Source organism: Pyxicephalus adspersus, chromosome 3 (genome assembly GCF_032062135.1).
Source record: "Pyxicephalus adspersus chromosome 3, UCB_Pads_2.0, whole genome shotgun sequence".
NCBI lineage: Eukaryota > Metazoa > Chordata > Amphibia > Anura > Pyxicephalidae > Pyxicephalus > Pyxicephalus adspersus.
Window position 1 is genome coordinate 12,736,360 of NC_092860.1, and position 17,338 is coordinate 12,753,697.

Sequence of the window (17,338 nt, forward strand, 5' to 3'; positions counted from 1 at the left end):
AGAACCCTGTTTAGCAGCATCGGTGTAGCTATGGGTTCTACCAACCTACAATAAGTCAGTTCTCCTATATACTTTCCTACTTGAAATTGCAAGGAAGAGGGTTTTTTTTTATGGAAAGGAATAAAGGAATAGATCCTTTAAATTTCAAATTGCTATCTAGATATCGGGATGCATGTTGGGGAGAGAAACCCTTTCACTTCCATCAAATTGCAGGACAGGAGATGATGATAAATCTCCAAGAGACAAGGACAGCAATTAAGGGAAAAAAAACCCCAAATGATTTTCCTTCACATCTGTTTTGGTGACAATGTTTTACTAGGACAGTATGTGGGGAAATTACATTGTAAACAAATATGGCAATCAAAAGCCAGCAGAGGATCTAAACCTTTTTTTAGCCCTCTCAACTGGTCTATGTTTATCAGTTTTGCAATTCGTATTTTTTTATCATGGTAATTGGTTTGAGAGTTTTTGTACTGTCTTATATGTATGTGAGTTGTATGTGTGTAGTTTGCATTTTTTTTTGTTGTTATCATTGTTGATTTCTTCCGAGAAAGATTAATTCCGATAACAAGGCTGACTGTCTGAATGTTATTTTTTTCAGTGCAAACACTCTGAAATTGATAGTGAATGTATACATACCTGCAACACATTTGTATGCATCTTAGCAGCACCTTTGTGTTTGCAAGTCTCTGAGACATTGTATTTGCAGCCCCTGCTCATGTAATCCTAAAGAGCCATCTGTGTCAGATTGTAACAATATTCAATTTGTCACCAGCATTGCCAGGCTGGTGACAAATTGATAAATGTTCTCTTTCAGAAGATATGTGCCAGTATAGCACCAGGACCTTGGATTCTCACATTTTTTTTTTGGTTTGATCTCTGCTGGGTGCAGGGCTGAGAGGTCATAGGTTGGTCCCATTGTCTTCTAACTAGGTCATTAAACTCCTACCTTGCAAGGGGCAATGACCAAAAATGTACAGAACAATATGGACCCTCTCAGTCCTGACCTGTGTTGACTTCTCATTTGATTGACAATTGCCTTTAGTAAAACAAGTAAAAAGTGAGTGATAATAGAGAAGTGGGGCAGTGGGAGGTTTAGGGTGGAGATAGAACAGCCCTATGTGGTCTCTTTTAGATCCGTCAGCCAGGTAGGCGTATTCACTGTGTTAACCATTTTTCTAGCAATGAGTCCCTGGGGCTCAGCCATCATCTTTATTTATATTACTGGTTATGGAATAAAGAAGCTAAGACCTTGTGTCTGTTTTAATTCAGGACTGAAATCCTATTTTACAAGGAAAGGTTGGATGAATGCCAAACGTAATAGGGAGACGGAGAAGTCCGTGGAAAGGATATCAGATCAATGAGCATTTCACGCTTGCTACTCCACTCTCTCCCATTTGGCAGACTACCAATATTGTTGCCTGAGGTTTAACAGTGGCCCAAATTGCATTGCAGCAGATTGAAATTGGCCAAGCTGTGTAATCATTACAGCATGGACTGCATTAAAGAAAATTCAGAGCTCTCATTTGTCCCGGGGCTTATGGTGAAGGTGCAGTGATGGCGAAACATTTCTAATGGATAGTTTGAAAGGCAAAGGGCTCTTCAGAACCTGCCAGACATAGGATTTGAAAGAGATGGTAAATGGATTTACAATGTAGTGGGATATTGCTAGATTCTTCTCCTGCAGTCATACATTGGAAATCTAGTGCAGCAGACTTAGAATAAATGTTATTGGCATTCATGGCTCTGACCTATAACGTGTAAGCAGTGCAAAAAGGCACTTAAAACATATACAGAGAGCACAGCCTATCTGCCTAGTTGCTGATTTTTTTAGGTAATCATGTACTGCAGTAGTCCTTCCTACTCTTGGTAGTTGGTAGGGCAGGTTATGTGATTTTCAAAATTTGCTGCTTATCCAAATCTGCCAAAAGTTTGCATTCTTTCCAGTCCTTGGCCTATATCTCCATGCTAGATTGTGCAGCTTCCCGAGGCTGACTTGTAACTTTGTCCTAGTAGTTTGGTTGTACTGCAGTAGTCTGGAACACATTGTAGGCTTCCTTCTACCATCGTTTTGTACTATGTGTTTCCCTACTTTCCTATCAGCGCTCCTGCCAGATCAACTATGTGTGGCCTACGGGAACAAAAACTCTCTCGTTTTTCCAATTCCTATTTGTATTATTATTTAATTTGACCTGAGTTCCATACATCAACCCAGCAAATAACCTACTTTACAAACTCCCCATCTGTGGTTGTCCTGACGGAGCCCGCGACCTGCTTTTAATGACTCCTGAGATTAAGACGTAATTGGTTTACAGCTATAAAATCTTTGTACTGAAATAACGGCGTCTCAGTCCATTCACCCAGACCTGCCGTACCCCCGGGCTGTAGTCACTACTAATTATTGCCAGGCTGAACTTCTTTGTTCTAAGAGTCATGAAAGATTAGTGGGATAAAAGGGCTGCTTGTATAGATTTACAGATCCCTCTGCGATATTCTAATTTTCCATACGCTTATATACCCCATTCAATAGATTGCTTGGGACTGGTAACACGTGAGCAGTTACTAACAAGTGCGTCTTGCCATGTTGCTATCCTAGTGATATGATAATACAAATCCCAGGGAACAGGTTACTCATTTCTATGGGTTCGATCTCTATAACCCTTTTGTGACCAGGGGCCATTAAAGCTCAGGGCAAGTTTGACTGGCTCAGCATTACCTAAATTGTATGATTGTTTGGTCTAGGGTTCACACGCTCAAGCTTTGCTGCCAGTCTAGTACATATGTACAGACCCATCTCCTGTACAGCTATTGCTTACCTTAATTTTTCAGTGTGCATTAGAAACTGCAGCAAGTCAGATAGTTCCTTTTGGGGGGTGTCCGGCATCCTTTAGCCATTTCCCTCCCTAATTCTTTGCAGTTTATTATTTTCAATCATAGGGACTCTGCATTATATGTAAACTTTACCACAGCTTTCTTTATTCCTTCTGATCTCTTCCACCAGCCATGATTTGCCTGCATGGCAGAGACGAAGACCTAGTACACATAAGCAGTGTTCCAGTCAGTAATCGGTATACCGGAAGGCACTGCACATGATGATTTTCCGATAATTTTCACTGAATAGTATATTTGATATACTGACTCATTCAATATGATACAACTGGTATGCTATTAATTGATATTTACCAGCATCTGAGCAGGACCTTGTCTTTTACAATCAGTTGAAATTTGAAATCTCTTCTGATTTACTTGGAAATGAAAACCCTTAGTGATGTTGTTAGATGTAAAATGAGGTAATATAGTATGAAACTATTTAATGTACAGAGCTGCATAATATGTTGGGGCTATATCATTGTTCTCCCTGGCCCCTTTTAGCCGGGCGCACCACCTGGCACTTTTCAGTAACCACCCGGCTGTTTTTGGGTAGGTCCTGAAGATTCGGGTCACAACACAGCTTTGTCCCACCCAGCTCAAAAAAAATTCTGGGTTGAACACTGCTATATAAATAGTATTTATTTATTAATAATATTAATTTACAAAGTCAGAAAGTGTAAATGATGGAGCGTTGTCATTACAAATATTGTATTCTGATACCTGTATGGGGTGTATACATGCAATGCTAGCCTTCAGTATATCAACCTCTGTATACATGTTGTGCCTTCCAGAGAAGAAGCAAACACCTGTCAATGAAAATGTTACATACAAAAAAAATTGCATAAATTAACCCTATAGAGTTATCAGTGTACAATGCCATTCACAACTTTAATTTTCTACATGGTTTCTCTTGGCTTGTGCCATGTTATTCTATGCTGTCCAAGCTTGCATCATTGGAATAGGAGCTCTATTGTTTTCAATGCAGGCATGTCATGGATCTTGTTTATTTACCTAAATTATTCAGAGGGGTTTTGTAGAAAGCCAGGTAGGTGAAGAGAAGGATGCATGGTGTTTATTGTCACCGGCTTGGAATTCCCTGGACACCAGCAGGTTTCCTTGTGATCTCACTGCAGCAGAAAATCAAAAGAAATTGAGCAGCATGACGCCCAACTACAGGAAGAATATACATTATCCATGTGGATAGTATCCAGATATTGCAAGGGACCATATATTGTGTGTGTGTGTGTGTGTGTGTGTGTGTGTGTGTATGTATATATATATATATATATATATATATGTATATATATATAAAATTAGACTAATAAAGCAATTAGGTTCTCTTTTAATCCCTCCCATTGGTTACAACCTTTGCTACTGCTGGGTCCCTGGCTATGTTAACGTTTAAGTAAACTGATTCTGTATGGGTTTATTGGCCTCCCCAGAATGAGAAGCAGATCATACGTACCCAACCTGTAGACTGATGCCCATTGTCCTTGGGGAATTTGTCATAGCAGGGCCGGTTTTGTGATTTTCAGATATTGCTGCTTATCAGAGTCAAAAGTTTGCATGCATTCCACCCCAGAGATTGTCTGCAATCCTTGGCCTATATCTCCGCACCAGATTGTGCAGTTCCCGGAGGCTGACTTGTAACTTTGTTCTAGTAGTTTGGTTGTTTTTACATGTCATTTTAGTAAGACATATTGAAAGCGTCACTTGCCATATTGAGTTGGTTGGAAGCACCAGCAACAAGATTGTTCCCCATGAAATAGCAGATGTCTGTTGTGATGATAGTGTTTCACTAATGACTTGTAAGGGAGCAGTGCAAGCTGTTGGGTTTCTTACTTTTTATCATTTCTCAGCAAATTTTAGGGATGTCAGGGATTTTTAGGACCTATAAAACTAAATGCAACGTAGCTCGTATAAAACTACATTTTTTTTAAAGAAGAACATTTTAAAAATGAAGTTTTATTGCCAGGGTTGTAGGTATTGTAAGCTAATCATTGCAATTAATATAAAGTTTTTTATTTTATAAAGTTTGTTCCTTTGCTGATAAGTAAAGTTACCAGGATAGGAGGCAGGGGATGGACAGTTGTGAGAACTGTGTAAAAAGTACATTAAAGCAGAATGAAACCCGGTGTACTCACCTGTCCCCATTCGATGCGTGGTGCCACTATCTTCTTCCTCCTTTCCTCTACCTGGATCTTCAGCCATCTTAATTGGCTGTGTCAGGATGATGTATCTTTCACGCAGAGATGCGGGAGTTCACTCATTCCCAGCATGCGCATGGGAAACCAGGATTGCCGGGTATCCCAGCAACCAAAGCTTAGTTGCACATGTGCAGCAGATTTTTTTGACCGTTTCCCGGAGCGATCAGGGAGGTAGGTGGGGTTATTGCAGAAGGGACATCTGCAGTAATGACCTGCCTAAACGAGCATTTTTAAAAGTAGAATTTTAGGCCTGCTTTAATGAATAAAACATGAAACTAGTATCAAAGTGAGTAGTGTGCTATAAACTTTTATTAGCCAATTAGCCAGGATTACCAATAAGTGTATAATTGTAGCTACTCATTTTTTTTTTTACAGATGACAACCTGTGACAGATGCACCATCCACCATATTCTCTATATAATTATATAGATAGAGATACTGTAGATATTTTGTTACTTACAGTAGGTGGACATTCTATAATGATTCGAATAGCTAAAATATGTCATTGTAGTTATAAAGGCATTTTATTGCTAGCCTTGTTTATTCCAATACCTGGCTTCCTGAGAGCTTGAGGAGAACCCGTCTAGGTCGAGCTTATAATGCCACCCTCTCATTTATGGTGGCTCCATGTTGTTAAATAGGATAAGGCATTTGACAGGACATCAGCTTCCTGCCTGTAAAGTAAACATTTATAAGTTTATAGGCCGGTGCTGTGTAGTACATATTATTTTATTAGCTAGAAAAGCTTCATGCTTCACCCTCTCTAATTTATTTCCAGTTTTCTGCTTGGCACCCCCCCCATCAACTCAGCTTTTGTTTTAGAACGAGCCTTGAACCATCATTAAAAAATATTTTACAGTCTTTCTTTGGGAGTTTGCTCGAGTTCTGCATTCACTAAAAGTCACAAAACCTGGGCTCCAGTCATATACAACTGTACAAATTTCAATGGAAGCCAAAGCAGCAGGTGCTACCACACAGACCACACATCTCCTGTCTTTGCTGCCCTATTGCTCTATTTTGCTGTCAGAAATAAAGAAAATAAAATTTGTACCTTGTGGCAAGGCAGAGTATATGACTAACTCTCCAACCTTCCCAAGTAACTTCCCTAGGTTATGGTTCTTGGTTATTGGCCATTGGACACTCCAGGTCATAATAGCTTAGAAAGATTTTTTTCTCTTCTTTACCAGTGGCAGAGGAAAGCAAAGATATAAAGTACGGTTCATAGAGCCAGCATTGTGGAAAACCTATTGCCTTGCAGAGTACAGGTTCATTGTAACAAAACACTTCTATGATATGGCTGGATTTAGCCCTAAAGTTAGGTAAGCCAACCCCCTAAAACAGTCAAATGAATCAGTAGGTTACCCAGGAGGGATTTGTAGGGTGATGTATTCCTATGGACTTTCACAGTGTTTTTACATATAAACATATCAGATGGCTGACTAATAGAATGGTCATCAGGGACAGCGGGTGATACTGAAAGGGTGGATTCATAACCAAAAAAGCTGTAAATACATTTTAAGATTGATCGTGATAATTCTGTAAACTTAATTCTGACTGGTTGTCTGAAAGGTGGAGTTTCTCTCAACACTATATGATTTTAAGTTTGTTTGTGAACACCGGACTCTTGTATAAGATTGTTGGACATTCTTAAACTACAGTTGTTCATATTGAATTGCTCCTCCACCTTGTGGCTATGACAGCTTCCTCTCTCCTGAGAAGAGAGGCCTTTACTAAGACTTGAGTATCTGGGAATTTGTACCCATTGAGCCAAAACATTTGTGAGGCCAGGCAGTGACATACTGATGATCTCCCATGGTATTCAAGTTCATCCCAAAGCTGTTTAGTAGGATTGAGGTCAGGGCTTGGTGTAGAACCCCTGAGTTCCTCCCCACTAAACGCATCAAACCAAGTCTTTATGGAGCTGTGCACAGTCATACTGGAACAGAAAGGAGCCTTACCCAAATTGTTGCCATTAGCTGCAAGTGCTCTATTTCTTCAATGTTTTTTGTTCATGACTTGTATACTTTACTATTACCAGTACCCTTGAGTTGAAATAGCTGAACCCCCATTTTTTGGATGGGGTCTTTTGGTCATATAGTGTTTGTAGGTATTGGTAGTTGCAGGACTAGCAGATACAAGGATAATAGACAGCACGCTCCTAGTTCTGTTCTCCTGCATGATACCAGATTGTAGAGCTAATCTTCCTGTACTTCCTACGCCCCCTCACCCCAAACCTAGCTCCCCTGTTCACTGCATGGGCACCATAACCGGTGTTTGCACATCTTCTTCCCTTCTTTTTCTCTCTCTGTCTTCTCTCCCTTAACAACCCCCCAGCCCACGTGTCTACTCATTGCGTGTTTTCTTTTCCTCTCCACCTTGTCTTTCTCCTCCGTCGCCAAACTCTACTTTCTTTTCCTCCTTTTTTTCATTATGTAATTTTCTTTCGCCTTATGCCTTTATTTTGTCCTTTGCCATTTGGGACCCTTTTATTTCATATCACATTTCTTTTATTTTTTTATTCTTTTCTACTTTGTTCCTTCTTTATTCCTTCCCTTGGCCTTTCTCGTTCTGTTCTTCATTACTTGCCCATGCATGCAGCAGTCCGAGTGTAGGAACTTTCGAGAGAAGGAGACGTCTGGCTGGGAGAAGATGGATGGGGAGCACAATACTGACCATGTGAGAGGCTATAAGACCTATCAGCCTGAAGACAACGAGTCCTATGTAGCAGAGGTAGGTGACCTGGTGCATTATATTCGTGTGATGTTGTGAACAAGAAAGTAGACCCTTTTCTAATGCAGCTAGGTCTTGGATTGGGATAATAACTACAAGTATGGCCTTCTCTTTGCACAAATGTTGGTTATGCTTGATAAGAGTTTAGCTTTAAAGAGGAGCAGAAATGCAAAATGTACCAAAATGGCAGGTAGAATGCAAATAACTAGTCACAAGTATCTCCTGTGGGCTGCTTACACATTTCCCTATTATGGACTTTTCATGCCCTGTTTTTGACTGTCTCTGTCAGGAACTACTAGTCAGAACACTCCAAAAAACACCCTGTTATTGATGTACACGGACCTATGTCTTAGCAGCGTCATTTTATACAGCAATGGTTGCTCTGATGGTGACCATCAGCTTGTTTCCACTTGCATTTGTTCTCACAGCTTTTGGATTCAATAATTTTTATACATTTTTTAAACATATAGAAAAAAGGAACAAACAGCAATGATATAATCTTTTCTTCCACATACAGTAGTACATTGTGCATTGAAGGAAAAAACAATAAAATAGAATACCTTACTGTGTTTGAGGCGAGACCCCAATAATAAACATTGTTATAATCGGATAATACTCCAGCTGACTCCTATTTTAAAGGTCATACCAAAAATAAATTAAAGCAACAAAATATCAAATACCTAAACACACAAGCACTGGGTTGGACAAACATTGGAATCTACCAACTTTGGAGGTAGGAGGGTACGGAAGAAAATCCTGTCATTCTTGAAACGGCCATAACAAAGATTCGGTCCACAAAGTCATCTGCTGATAGAAAATTTATGATCACCATAGTTCCCACAGCTTTTGGCTTTCTTGTAGATGCGATTTGATTGTAAGTGATTTTAAAGCCCCCCTATCACATCTACAGACCTTAGATGGCTGCCTCTAAACCCCCAACTTGATAGTGATGGCAATAAAGTTACAGTTGGTTCAGATCATCTTCAGGGTCAACCAACCCCATGCAGCTCCTGGTAGCTGGAACTTTGCCAGCCGTTCAGTCATTGCACAGTTGGTGGCAGTGAAAATATTAGTATGGCTCACTTCAACCCCTTTTTATTCTCTGTATGGCTGCCGCCAGGCCTAGCAGCGCTCCAGGGGTAGTGGTTCCCTGGAATGGGGAAGCGGTGACCACACTGCAACCTCATGGCCAATATAAACATACCCTAAAATTGAAAAAAGTTTATTATATCTATGCACATACAACATGCATGTCAGTTTATTGCTGTTCAGTGAGTGTACTCTATTTTAGAGGCTGACGTGTTTGTTAACCATTTACTATTCTTATCTTTAATATTTTATAAAAAGTTTGGGATTATATTGCGTTTGTATTGGAGGCCTCAGTGTTTTTCAGTCCTAAAATGTGCATTATAGCGTTTGCAAAACAAAAGCGCTGGCAGCAAAGTGCTCTGGCACCAGAGTGAAACGTGCCAATTATAAGGTATGGGCATTGAAGCAACTTTTTGGGGAAGGAGACGAATGCAGTGGGGCCACCCTGGTCATCTCTTTGTCTAGATGGAACATACAAGCAACATTCTGACTACTGATTTACATTATGAAATTAGAGTTTTTTTATTTGCATCTTTTTGTTATGTTCATTTTATTCTCTGGAGACTTTAGCAATATGACACAAAACAGTAAGGATGATTTTACCATTTGACATCATCAGTATTCAAGCATTAAAGGATGCTGACTTCTTCTGCATTTGCTGCTCTGCTCTGGCTCTGTCATACATAAATGCTGCTTTAAATAGTAATTGAAAACATTCACTCCCTTATCTGCTCAGCAACACAGATACACAGAGGATGAATGGGATTCTATAAATGTATGACTGTTGCCTATTGGCCGAGCCAGATGTTGTACAGCCTAGCAACTCTTTCTAGTGGTTGCCTAGCAACCTTGTTACTATCCAAAGCTTTGGAAGGAGTACTGGACCAGTTGCAGAGCAGATTAACTCTATCCTGGTCATATTAATAAATAGAACATGGCGTTTTTATTTTCTCCGAGTTCACAAATTAGACAATTACATACTGCAACAATTGGATCATATATTGGTGTATACACAGCAGGACTGATAAGCAGCAAGGTCTGCATGGTATGCAAAATAATAAAATACAGCTGCAAGCCAATTAAAAAAATAATAGCAATCCCCCCTACCCCCCCCCCAAAAAAAAAAAAATCTGTTAAAGCAAGTTGCGACTTGACGTATTAAACAGAAGCTTTGGGCACAGGAAACGTTATATATATTCCTCTAAAATTCACCATGTGTGGACCACATTTCTTTGCAAACCATATAGCTTGGATAGGGAGCAGTGGTGAGGAAGAGACCCAGCAGGACCAAGACTTACTCCAGACTGCAGAAAACTTCAAGGAGGCGGAGATGAGACCAGCAACCCTGCACAAAGAGAGCATTAGGTCTTTATTACAGGAAACCCCTTTACAGAAGCAAAGTACAGGAGCTGCATTTTGAATCATTGTACTGATTAGGAATTATTACAGAACACACAAAGATTTAAGTAAGAATACATAAGCCCCTTGTATTTAGACAATATTTATTCAGTCTGGAGATTAAAGTTAGGCTGCGTACACACGTTAGACTTTTGTTGTTGGGAAGGATCTTTCGTGATTTTTTCCAATGACAAAAGACTAAAAGATGAATGAATGAGCCCTATACATACAACGGCGTTATGCTTTATGGAGAGGAGGGGGTGAGCAAGAGGCACTTGTATTGCGGTCATTCATAGATCCGCCAGGACAGATCCATGAACGACGTCGGACGGCCACTGTAAACACCTCGGATTCTCGTCCCATACCAGCCCTGAGGCGATAATCTGATGAGAATCATCTGACGAGTAAACGTAGCCTTTAATATTTATCATGAGCCCAGGGTGTTAAGGACTCGGCCTTGAGGGGTTCATCATCAAGGCCTCCCGCCCCTCGCAGGATGCTGATGGTAGTAGTAACATGTCATTAAAGCTTTCCCATTGTCTAAGGAGAAAGAGGATATGCAATGTCACATATCAACATGAATGATCCATAGAAAAATATACCGATTTTTCTATGGATCATTCATAGAATTAAGGAAGATTTTTGAAAGGATTGGTTAAATGATAGTGATATACAATATGAGACCACTGATTGCATGGGCTACTGAAATAATTGGATCTTCTGACACATGGATATAAAATTCAAATAGCTGTTTTACATAAATTGTGGTGAATATAAAACATCCCAGTTCATGATTGGATCCTGTGCTGGAGGATTACTTATAAGAGCATACAATCATAGCATATTACCTGCCATAATACGGCGGTCTTGGTGACTTTATGTTTACCTGAAGCTTCTCAACCTTGTGAATAGCTAAGCACCCGCTTGAATTAATTCCCGATCAATGGATTGACTTCTAGTCCAATTTTGTGCTAGGATTCTTCACGGGGATGACCTGGGATGTAGAACATGTATTTAAAATGTATGCAGTATGCTGTGTTCCTTCCTTATGGCACAATAATGCATCATTACTTTATGAAGAGATGTAAATATGTCTCTATGCTGTATCAAGGAGAATTTCTGTGAATCATAGACTGCATTATTCAAATCTTTGTTTGTTTCTGAAGGGACAGATATGGTCATAAGATGCCAAGCCATTATTGAGTCATTGCAGGATGAAGGGGGCAAAATCAAGCTTAACTTTTATAGAAAAGGTCAAAATTTGTAAATAATTTCAGCCACTAAAATATCTGGATCACATGATGTGGGTTTTGTTGAAGGTACCCTGAATTTGGCATTCTTTTTCTGTATGCTCAGCTTCAATCTCTCAGATCTCCATTTTACTTTGGTGAAGTGAACAAGAGCAGAGTTGTTTTAAGTCAGAGTTCATTCAGAGTTCGTGCTGCGTTAGGTCACTTAACTGATGTACCACAGCCTTATTCATTCCTGTGGATGGCCTGTACTCTTATCGGCCCCCAGCCAATCAGCAAAGTAAGAGACATCCTTTGGAATGGTTATAGTTTTAGGGACGTTCTCATTTTATGTATGTTATATTGTATGGTAAGTGGACCAGCCTTCTATTGACATTTGTGCAACTGGAAAGTGAATTGTACAAAATTCTTGACCCTTCAACAAATCAGATTTGTGTCCACCTGCCAACTTCTCTCCAGTACGTTGTGGATATCAAATGATCTAACACATATCTTTTATTACTTTTGGATTTTGTTTTTTTTTTCTTTATTGAACACACATGGTTGCCAACTTTACAGGCTATTGCTTAAATATATGAAAAATTTCTGAAATATAAAATATTGGGTACTCGAATAAAAGATCACCGCACGCATAGTTAATTAGCTCACTTTTTACCCAGGGGGCAAGAAAGAAACTCAATCTCAAGGAAAAATTGAAGTTTAGTATCTTTCTTTTCACAGATTAAAGACCTGCAATTGGTGCTGTCTGAAGCCAATGAGACCATACAGGGGCTGCAGGAGCAGCTGACACAGGAGAGACAGTTAAGGAAGGAAGATGAAGAGGCCTTCAACCAGAAAATTGTGCAGGTCAGTGTCTTCATACTCAACATATCTGTCTAAACTATTGCCATGTCTGAAATCCTGCCTGTATCAGAACAAGGTGAATTCATACCCTAGAGCAGGGGTCCCCAACCCCTGGCCATCTGACAGGTGGGCCGCCAGAGCACGGAAACCAATGGTGGTTCGTGGCTCTGACCGGTGCACCCCCCAGCGGGGTCGGATGAAGGACCCCGCTTGGGGGGGTGCCCAACATTATGATGTCACTCGGGGAAGTTTCTTCCCCTTTGAATGACACAGGACCCTGGACCATGGATGGGATTGCAACCTCTTACATATATACTGTGAATATTTTTAGCTGCTGGTCCAAAGCTGTGGAGTTGTTGTTTTGGGACAACTGGTCCTTTTTAATTAAACACCTCAAAACGTGTTTAGATGAAGTGTGGCTCCCACATTAGATTATGTGGTGCTAATGAAGTGTGATTATTTTGTGCCAAGTCTTCATTGTGCTTCATGCACATGCTTTGTACACTTGCTTTCCATGTTATCTCCAGATTTTAGGAAAATTATATATCTGTGTAGCATGTCCTCTATAAAAACTGCAACCACTGTGTCTGCTCTTCCTGCTAAATTGATTCCCTGCGCTGGACCTGCTTTTTAGGCTTCCTATACATTTGTGAATAATTCTGAAGCGAATATACATTAATAGGGGTTGGAAATGACAAGCAGATGCAAACAATGACACGGGAGGAGGAAACCCTGCCCAAAAGAGCTTACAATCTAAGAGATATTTGCTTGTTTTTAGTGATTTATGGTAGATAGCATGACAGACCACTGGCATTTTCAACCATTGTTATTTTACTCTATGGGTCCTTCAGGAGTGTTTTGTTTTGTTTTATTGTTTGTTCCTGCCAGTGCACGGGTCACCTCAATAATGGTATATATAACCTAGTTAGAGAACCTGTGAATTTGCACATTCGAAGCAATATGCATGGAAAGGTAATTGTTGAAATGTTTGTGGTTTGGATTTATATTTAAATATCCATTCTGTAACATTTTACTTGCAGCTGAAGGAGGATCAGCAGAAACTGTTCCTTAGACGAGACTTTGAGCTCCAGAGCCTGGGCCTGGAGAGAAGACTGGAGCAGAAGTTCTGGAGCCAGGAGAAGAATGTCCTGGTCCAAGAAGTGCAGCAGTTCAAGCAGAGTTTCTTCCTGACCTTTATGAAGCTCCGGTGGTTCCTTCAACGTTGGAGGAATGGAAAGGTCCTGCCGAGTGAAGGAGAAGACTTCCTGGAGGTAAGTGTTTTTAAGGCCTGCAATGCATTTCCTTTGTAATAAATAGAACTTTCCTGTGGGGAGAACTAATTGCAAAAGACTCCGTCATACATTTAGGAGCTGTTTGTGTTCCCCCTATCTTTTTAGAAGTTACATAATATCATGCAGCCTTTATAGGTTCCCCCTGACTGGGGGAGGAGAGAGGACACTGGTATATTCCCTAACTTTGTGGTGGTGTCATCCATCTGGCTGTACTGTGTGGAAGAGCTGTATACAATGGGCCCGATTTATTAAAGCTCTCCAAAGGCTGGAGAAGATACACTTTCATCAGTGAACCTGGGTGAGCCAGCAAACCTGGAATGGATGTCTTCAAAGTCATTTGTACATTCCAGGTTTGCTGGATCACCCAGATGAAAGTGTATCTTCTCCAGCCTTTGGAGAGCTTTATTAAATCAGGCCCATTGTATACAGCTCTTCCACACAGTACAGCCAGATGGATGACACCACCACAAAGTTAGGGAATATATCAGTGTCCTCTCTCCTCCCCCAGCCTGGAGGGGGCAGCCACATACTGAAAGTCATTCCTTTGCTCTCATTGATTTTGCATGCAGCAAAGCAGTCCTGCCCCTCCTATTCTAAGTGCTGCTATATAGAGAATGAAAGAAATATTATATGAGGATGTCACTGCTGCTGTATATAAGAATAATGTGTAACAGATATAACATTCTCTTTAATTTGTACTTGATTTTTTTATTGCTTACATTAAATTTCCAAAACCATTATCTCTGATCTACACCCCAGACCTCATTTAGCTGATTGTTTTTAATCTGCTGTATGTAATTATATGCAGCATATCTAAGCTCATCACCAGTTCTCTGTCATGTTAGCAAGCTGAATATTTAATTGATCTTAAGCAAGCCAATTAAGCAGCTTATGTGTCTTTTACAAATAATGCAGCAAATGTATATTGTCTGAGTAATCACAACATCCCATTGTAATACAATGCTGATATGTGCAGCTATGGCAGCCATTGTGTAGTGTATGGCAGTGTGGATTGACCTTCATTGGTCCGTATCATTTTTTATATTTAAGTCTTCTGTCTTTACATTGTTCTGCTGTTGCTAGAGGCCAGTGCTTGTCACATGATGGATCACACAGCCCCGTCCTCTGCTCTGCGCTCCCTATTCCTATGCCATGGCGTGAATTAGAAACATGAAGCAGCGCTCAATAGGGAGCCATTGGCTCGGCATTTCAAGTCAGCCCTGGGGCCCTTGTGTTACTGGTTGTGACAGCAGCTGTTTTGGATGAAGCTTTACATGTGACTAACTCCGTTACCCCACTGAGCATATCCAGCCAGGAATTAGACTAATGTGGATTATAGGAGACACAGAGAAGGATCGAGCTGATTATCTGATGCTCAGAGAATTACAGGGAGGCAACATATGCCATAAAAGCCAGTTCAGAGACCAGTGGCGGGGTGAAGGGGTTAAAAGGTCAGCAACCACCAAGAAAGAAACTTGCACATTTACCCCTTGTGTGGGGTTTCATGATTTTGGGGCCTAAAAATTTGATGCAGAATAAAGTATCAGAGTGTGCCTTGCCAATGGGAAAGGCTTTTCATCGCAAGGCAGGCATACGGAATACATCCCCCTCCCCGTCATCCTCATACAGTCTCACTAGCACGGGACGTTATTTGCCCACAAGAGTGAGTCATGTACACTCGTACAAAGAAAGGTGCAAATATTTAGGGGAGGAGATTTCTATAGATGAAGGTCAATTTACAGTTAGGTCCATAAATATTTGGACAACTCTTTAATAATTTTGGTTCTGTACATTACCACAATTTTAAATGAAACAACTCAGTTAAACTGCAGACTTTCAGCTTTCATTCAGTGGGTTGAACAAAGAGATTGTCTCTGTCCAAATATTTATGGACCTAACTGTATATGGACAGCTTAGTACCCTTTTGGAGCAGGCCAATATTGATGCTGTCCCTGCTGACTTACGGCTAGGCCAGGCTTCTTTCATGTTAAATGATACACAACATTGTCTATTCTGCATCTAGTGAGCCCAGGCTGTCATTAGGTTGCCCCCTTGGGCAGCACCACACAGACCTGGGATCACAAAAGTTTTGTACACAGCAGCACTCATAAAAGTTTTATAGTGTTCCTTGTGATTGTTGCTTGAGAAGAATCATTTAATGGACCTTCTAAAAACCAGCAAGAATTAGTATGTGTATAGTTTTTTTTCTGTCCTTTAAAAATAAAGGTTGGGGTGCCTAGATCCTGGAGTGCTTCCTGTTCCTTGCTCAATATCTATGTATTTGTTTAACACATAAGGTTTAAGTGGAGGATGGCTGTTAGTGGGTAAAGTTTTTCTCCAACATTTCATCACCTCGTGGTCTCTAAAACTAGGTCAGCTTCGGGACACACGGAATGCTGTGTCTGCTAAACACAGCTGATTTCAGCAAACCGAAAACACGTACAGCCTCCAGGACATCATTTAGGTCCGTTTGTTGAAAAAATTCTTCTAGATTACAACGTGTGAATAATTTCATGTTAGCATGTTAGAGTAGTTCCAGTCAAAAATGTGTCAGCAGATGGTTGTATTTGCATCTTTGTATTTTTTTTATTTTGATTCTAAATTTGAATTGTGAAACTGCCATCTATGTTTTTGATTTTGTAATGCATGTTTCAGGAGCAAAATATAAAATCCACATTATTTCCTAATACTAATCAGACAGGCATAAGGGAACGGCAGCCATAGAAAATAAAATAAGAGGAGGCTTTTAAATGTAGAGCAATGAAGCACCCTCTGTGCTTCAGTCTGACAATCTAATTAGCCCTTGTACACCACCGACATGATCAGTCTTCTTGAGAATGGTAAATGGTAGAACATTTGTCTGTTCATGAACCAAGTTTGGTTATGCTTTAGAAATGGCGTTGCGTTCACAGAAGAGTCCCACTTTTACAAATCCATGATCCGCCAGTTCATTATTGTAGAATAGGAACAGGTGATTTCTCTTCTAAAATAATCCTTCTGCCTGATTGCTCCAGGTACAGCTAGAGATTATTATTATTATTATTACTATTACACAGTATTTATACAGCGCCATCATATTACGCAGCGCTGTATACAAAGTCCATAGTCATGTCAATAACTGTCCCTCAAAGGAGCTCACAATCTAATGCCCCTACTATAGTCATATGTCATTAATAGTAGTAGTCTAAGATCAATTCAGGGGGACGCCAATTAACCTAACTGCATGTTTTTGGGATGTGGGAGGAAACCGGAGTACCCGGAGGAAACCCACGCAGACACAGGGAGAACCTGCAAACTCCATGCAGATAGAGTCCTGGCTGGGATTCGAATCTAGGACCCAGCGCTGCAAAGGCCAAAGTGCTAACCCCTGAGCCATCGTGCCTAGAGATATGTTGAATATGAAAGATAAATACATACTGTAATCAAAAGTATTTTTGTATTTCCTTTTTATTGGCTTTGGAAATGCCAGCTGCAGTTTTGCAGTAAAAATCCAGTAGCATTGTATTCACAAATAATGTATTCAATCTTTTTTTAGGTAAACAGTGTGAAAGAACTGTACATGCTAATAGAGGAGGAGGAATTAAACCTTCCGTGCACAGATTACAAGGCCTGTGAAGGGGAAAGTTGGCCGCAGAATATGGTAAATGTCAAAATTTTG

The 17,338-nt window shown here is 40.3% G+C and overlaps 1 protein-coding gene across 3 annotated transcripts in view; it reads left to right on the plus strand.

Moving 5' to 3' along the window:
- Positions 1-17,338, plus strand: part of MTCL2 (microtubule crosslinking factor 2) — a 73,022-nt gene that overhangs the window by 36,472 nt on the left and 19,212 nt on the right. Inside the window, exons 6-9 of one of the 3 annotated variants that reach the window (XM_072403615.1) lie at positions 7,677-7,808; positions 12,266-12,391; positions 13,429-13,659; positions 17,216-17,320. In XM_072403615.1, the coding sequence (XP_072259716.1) occupies positions 7,677-7,808; positions 12,266-12,391; positions 13,429-13,659; positions 17,216-17,320 (594 nt within the window). The remainder of the gene's footprint in view (positions 1-7,676; positions 7,809-12,265; positions 12,392-13,428; positions 13,660-17,215; positions 17,321-17,338) is intronic. The other 2 variants (XM_072403616.1, XM_072403618.1) reach the window with 2 other exon arrangements.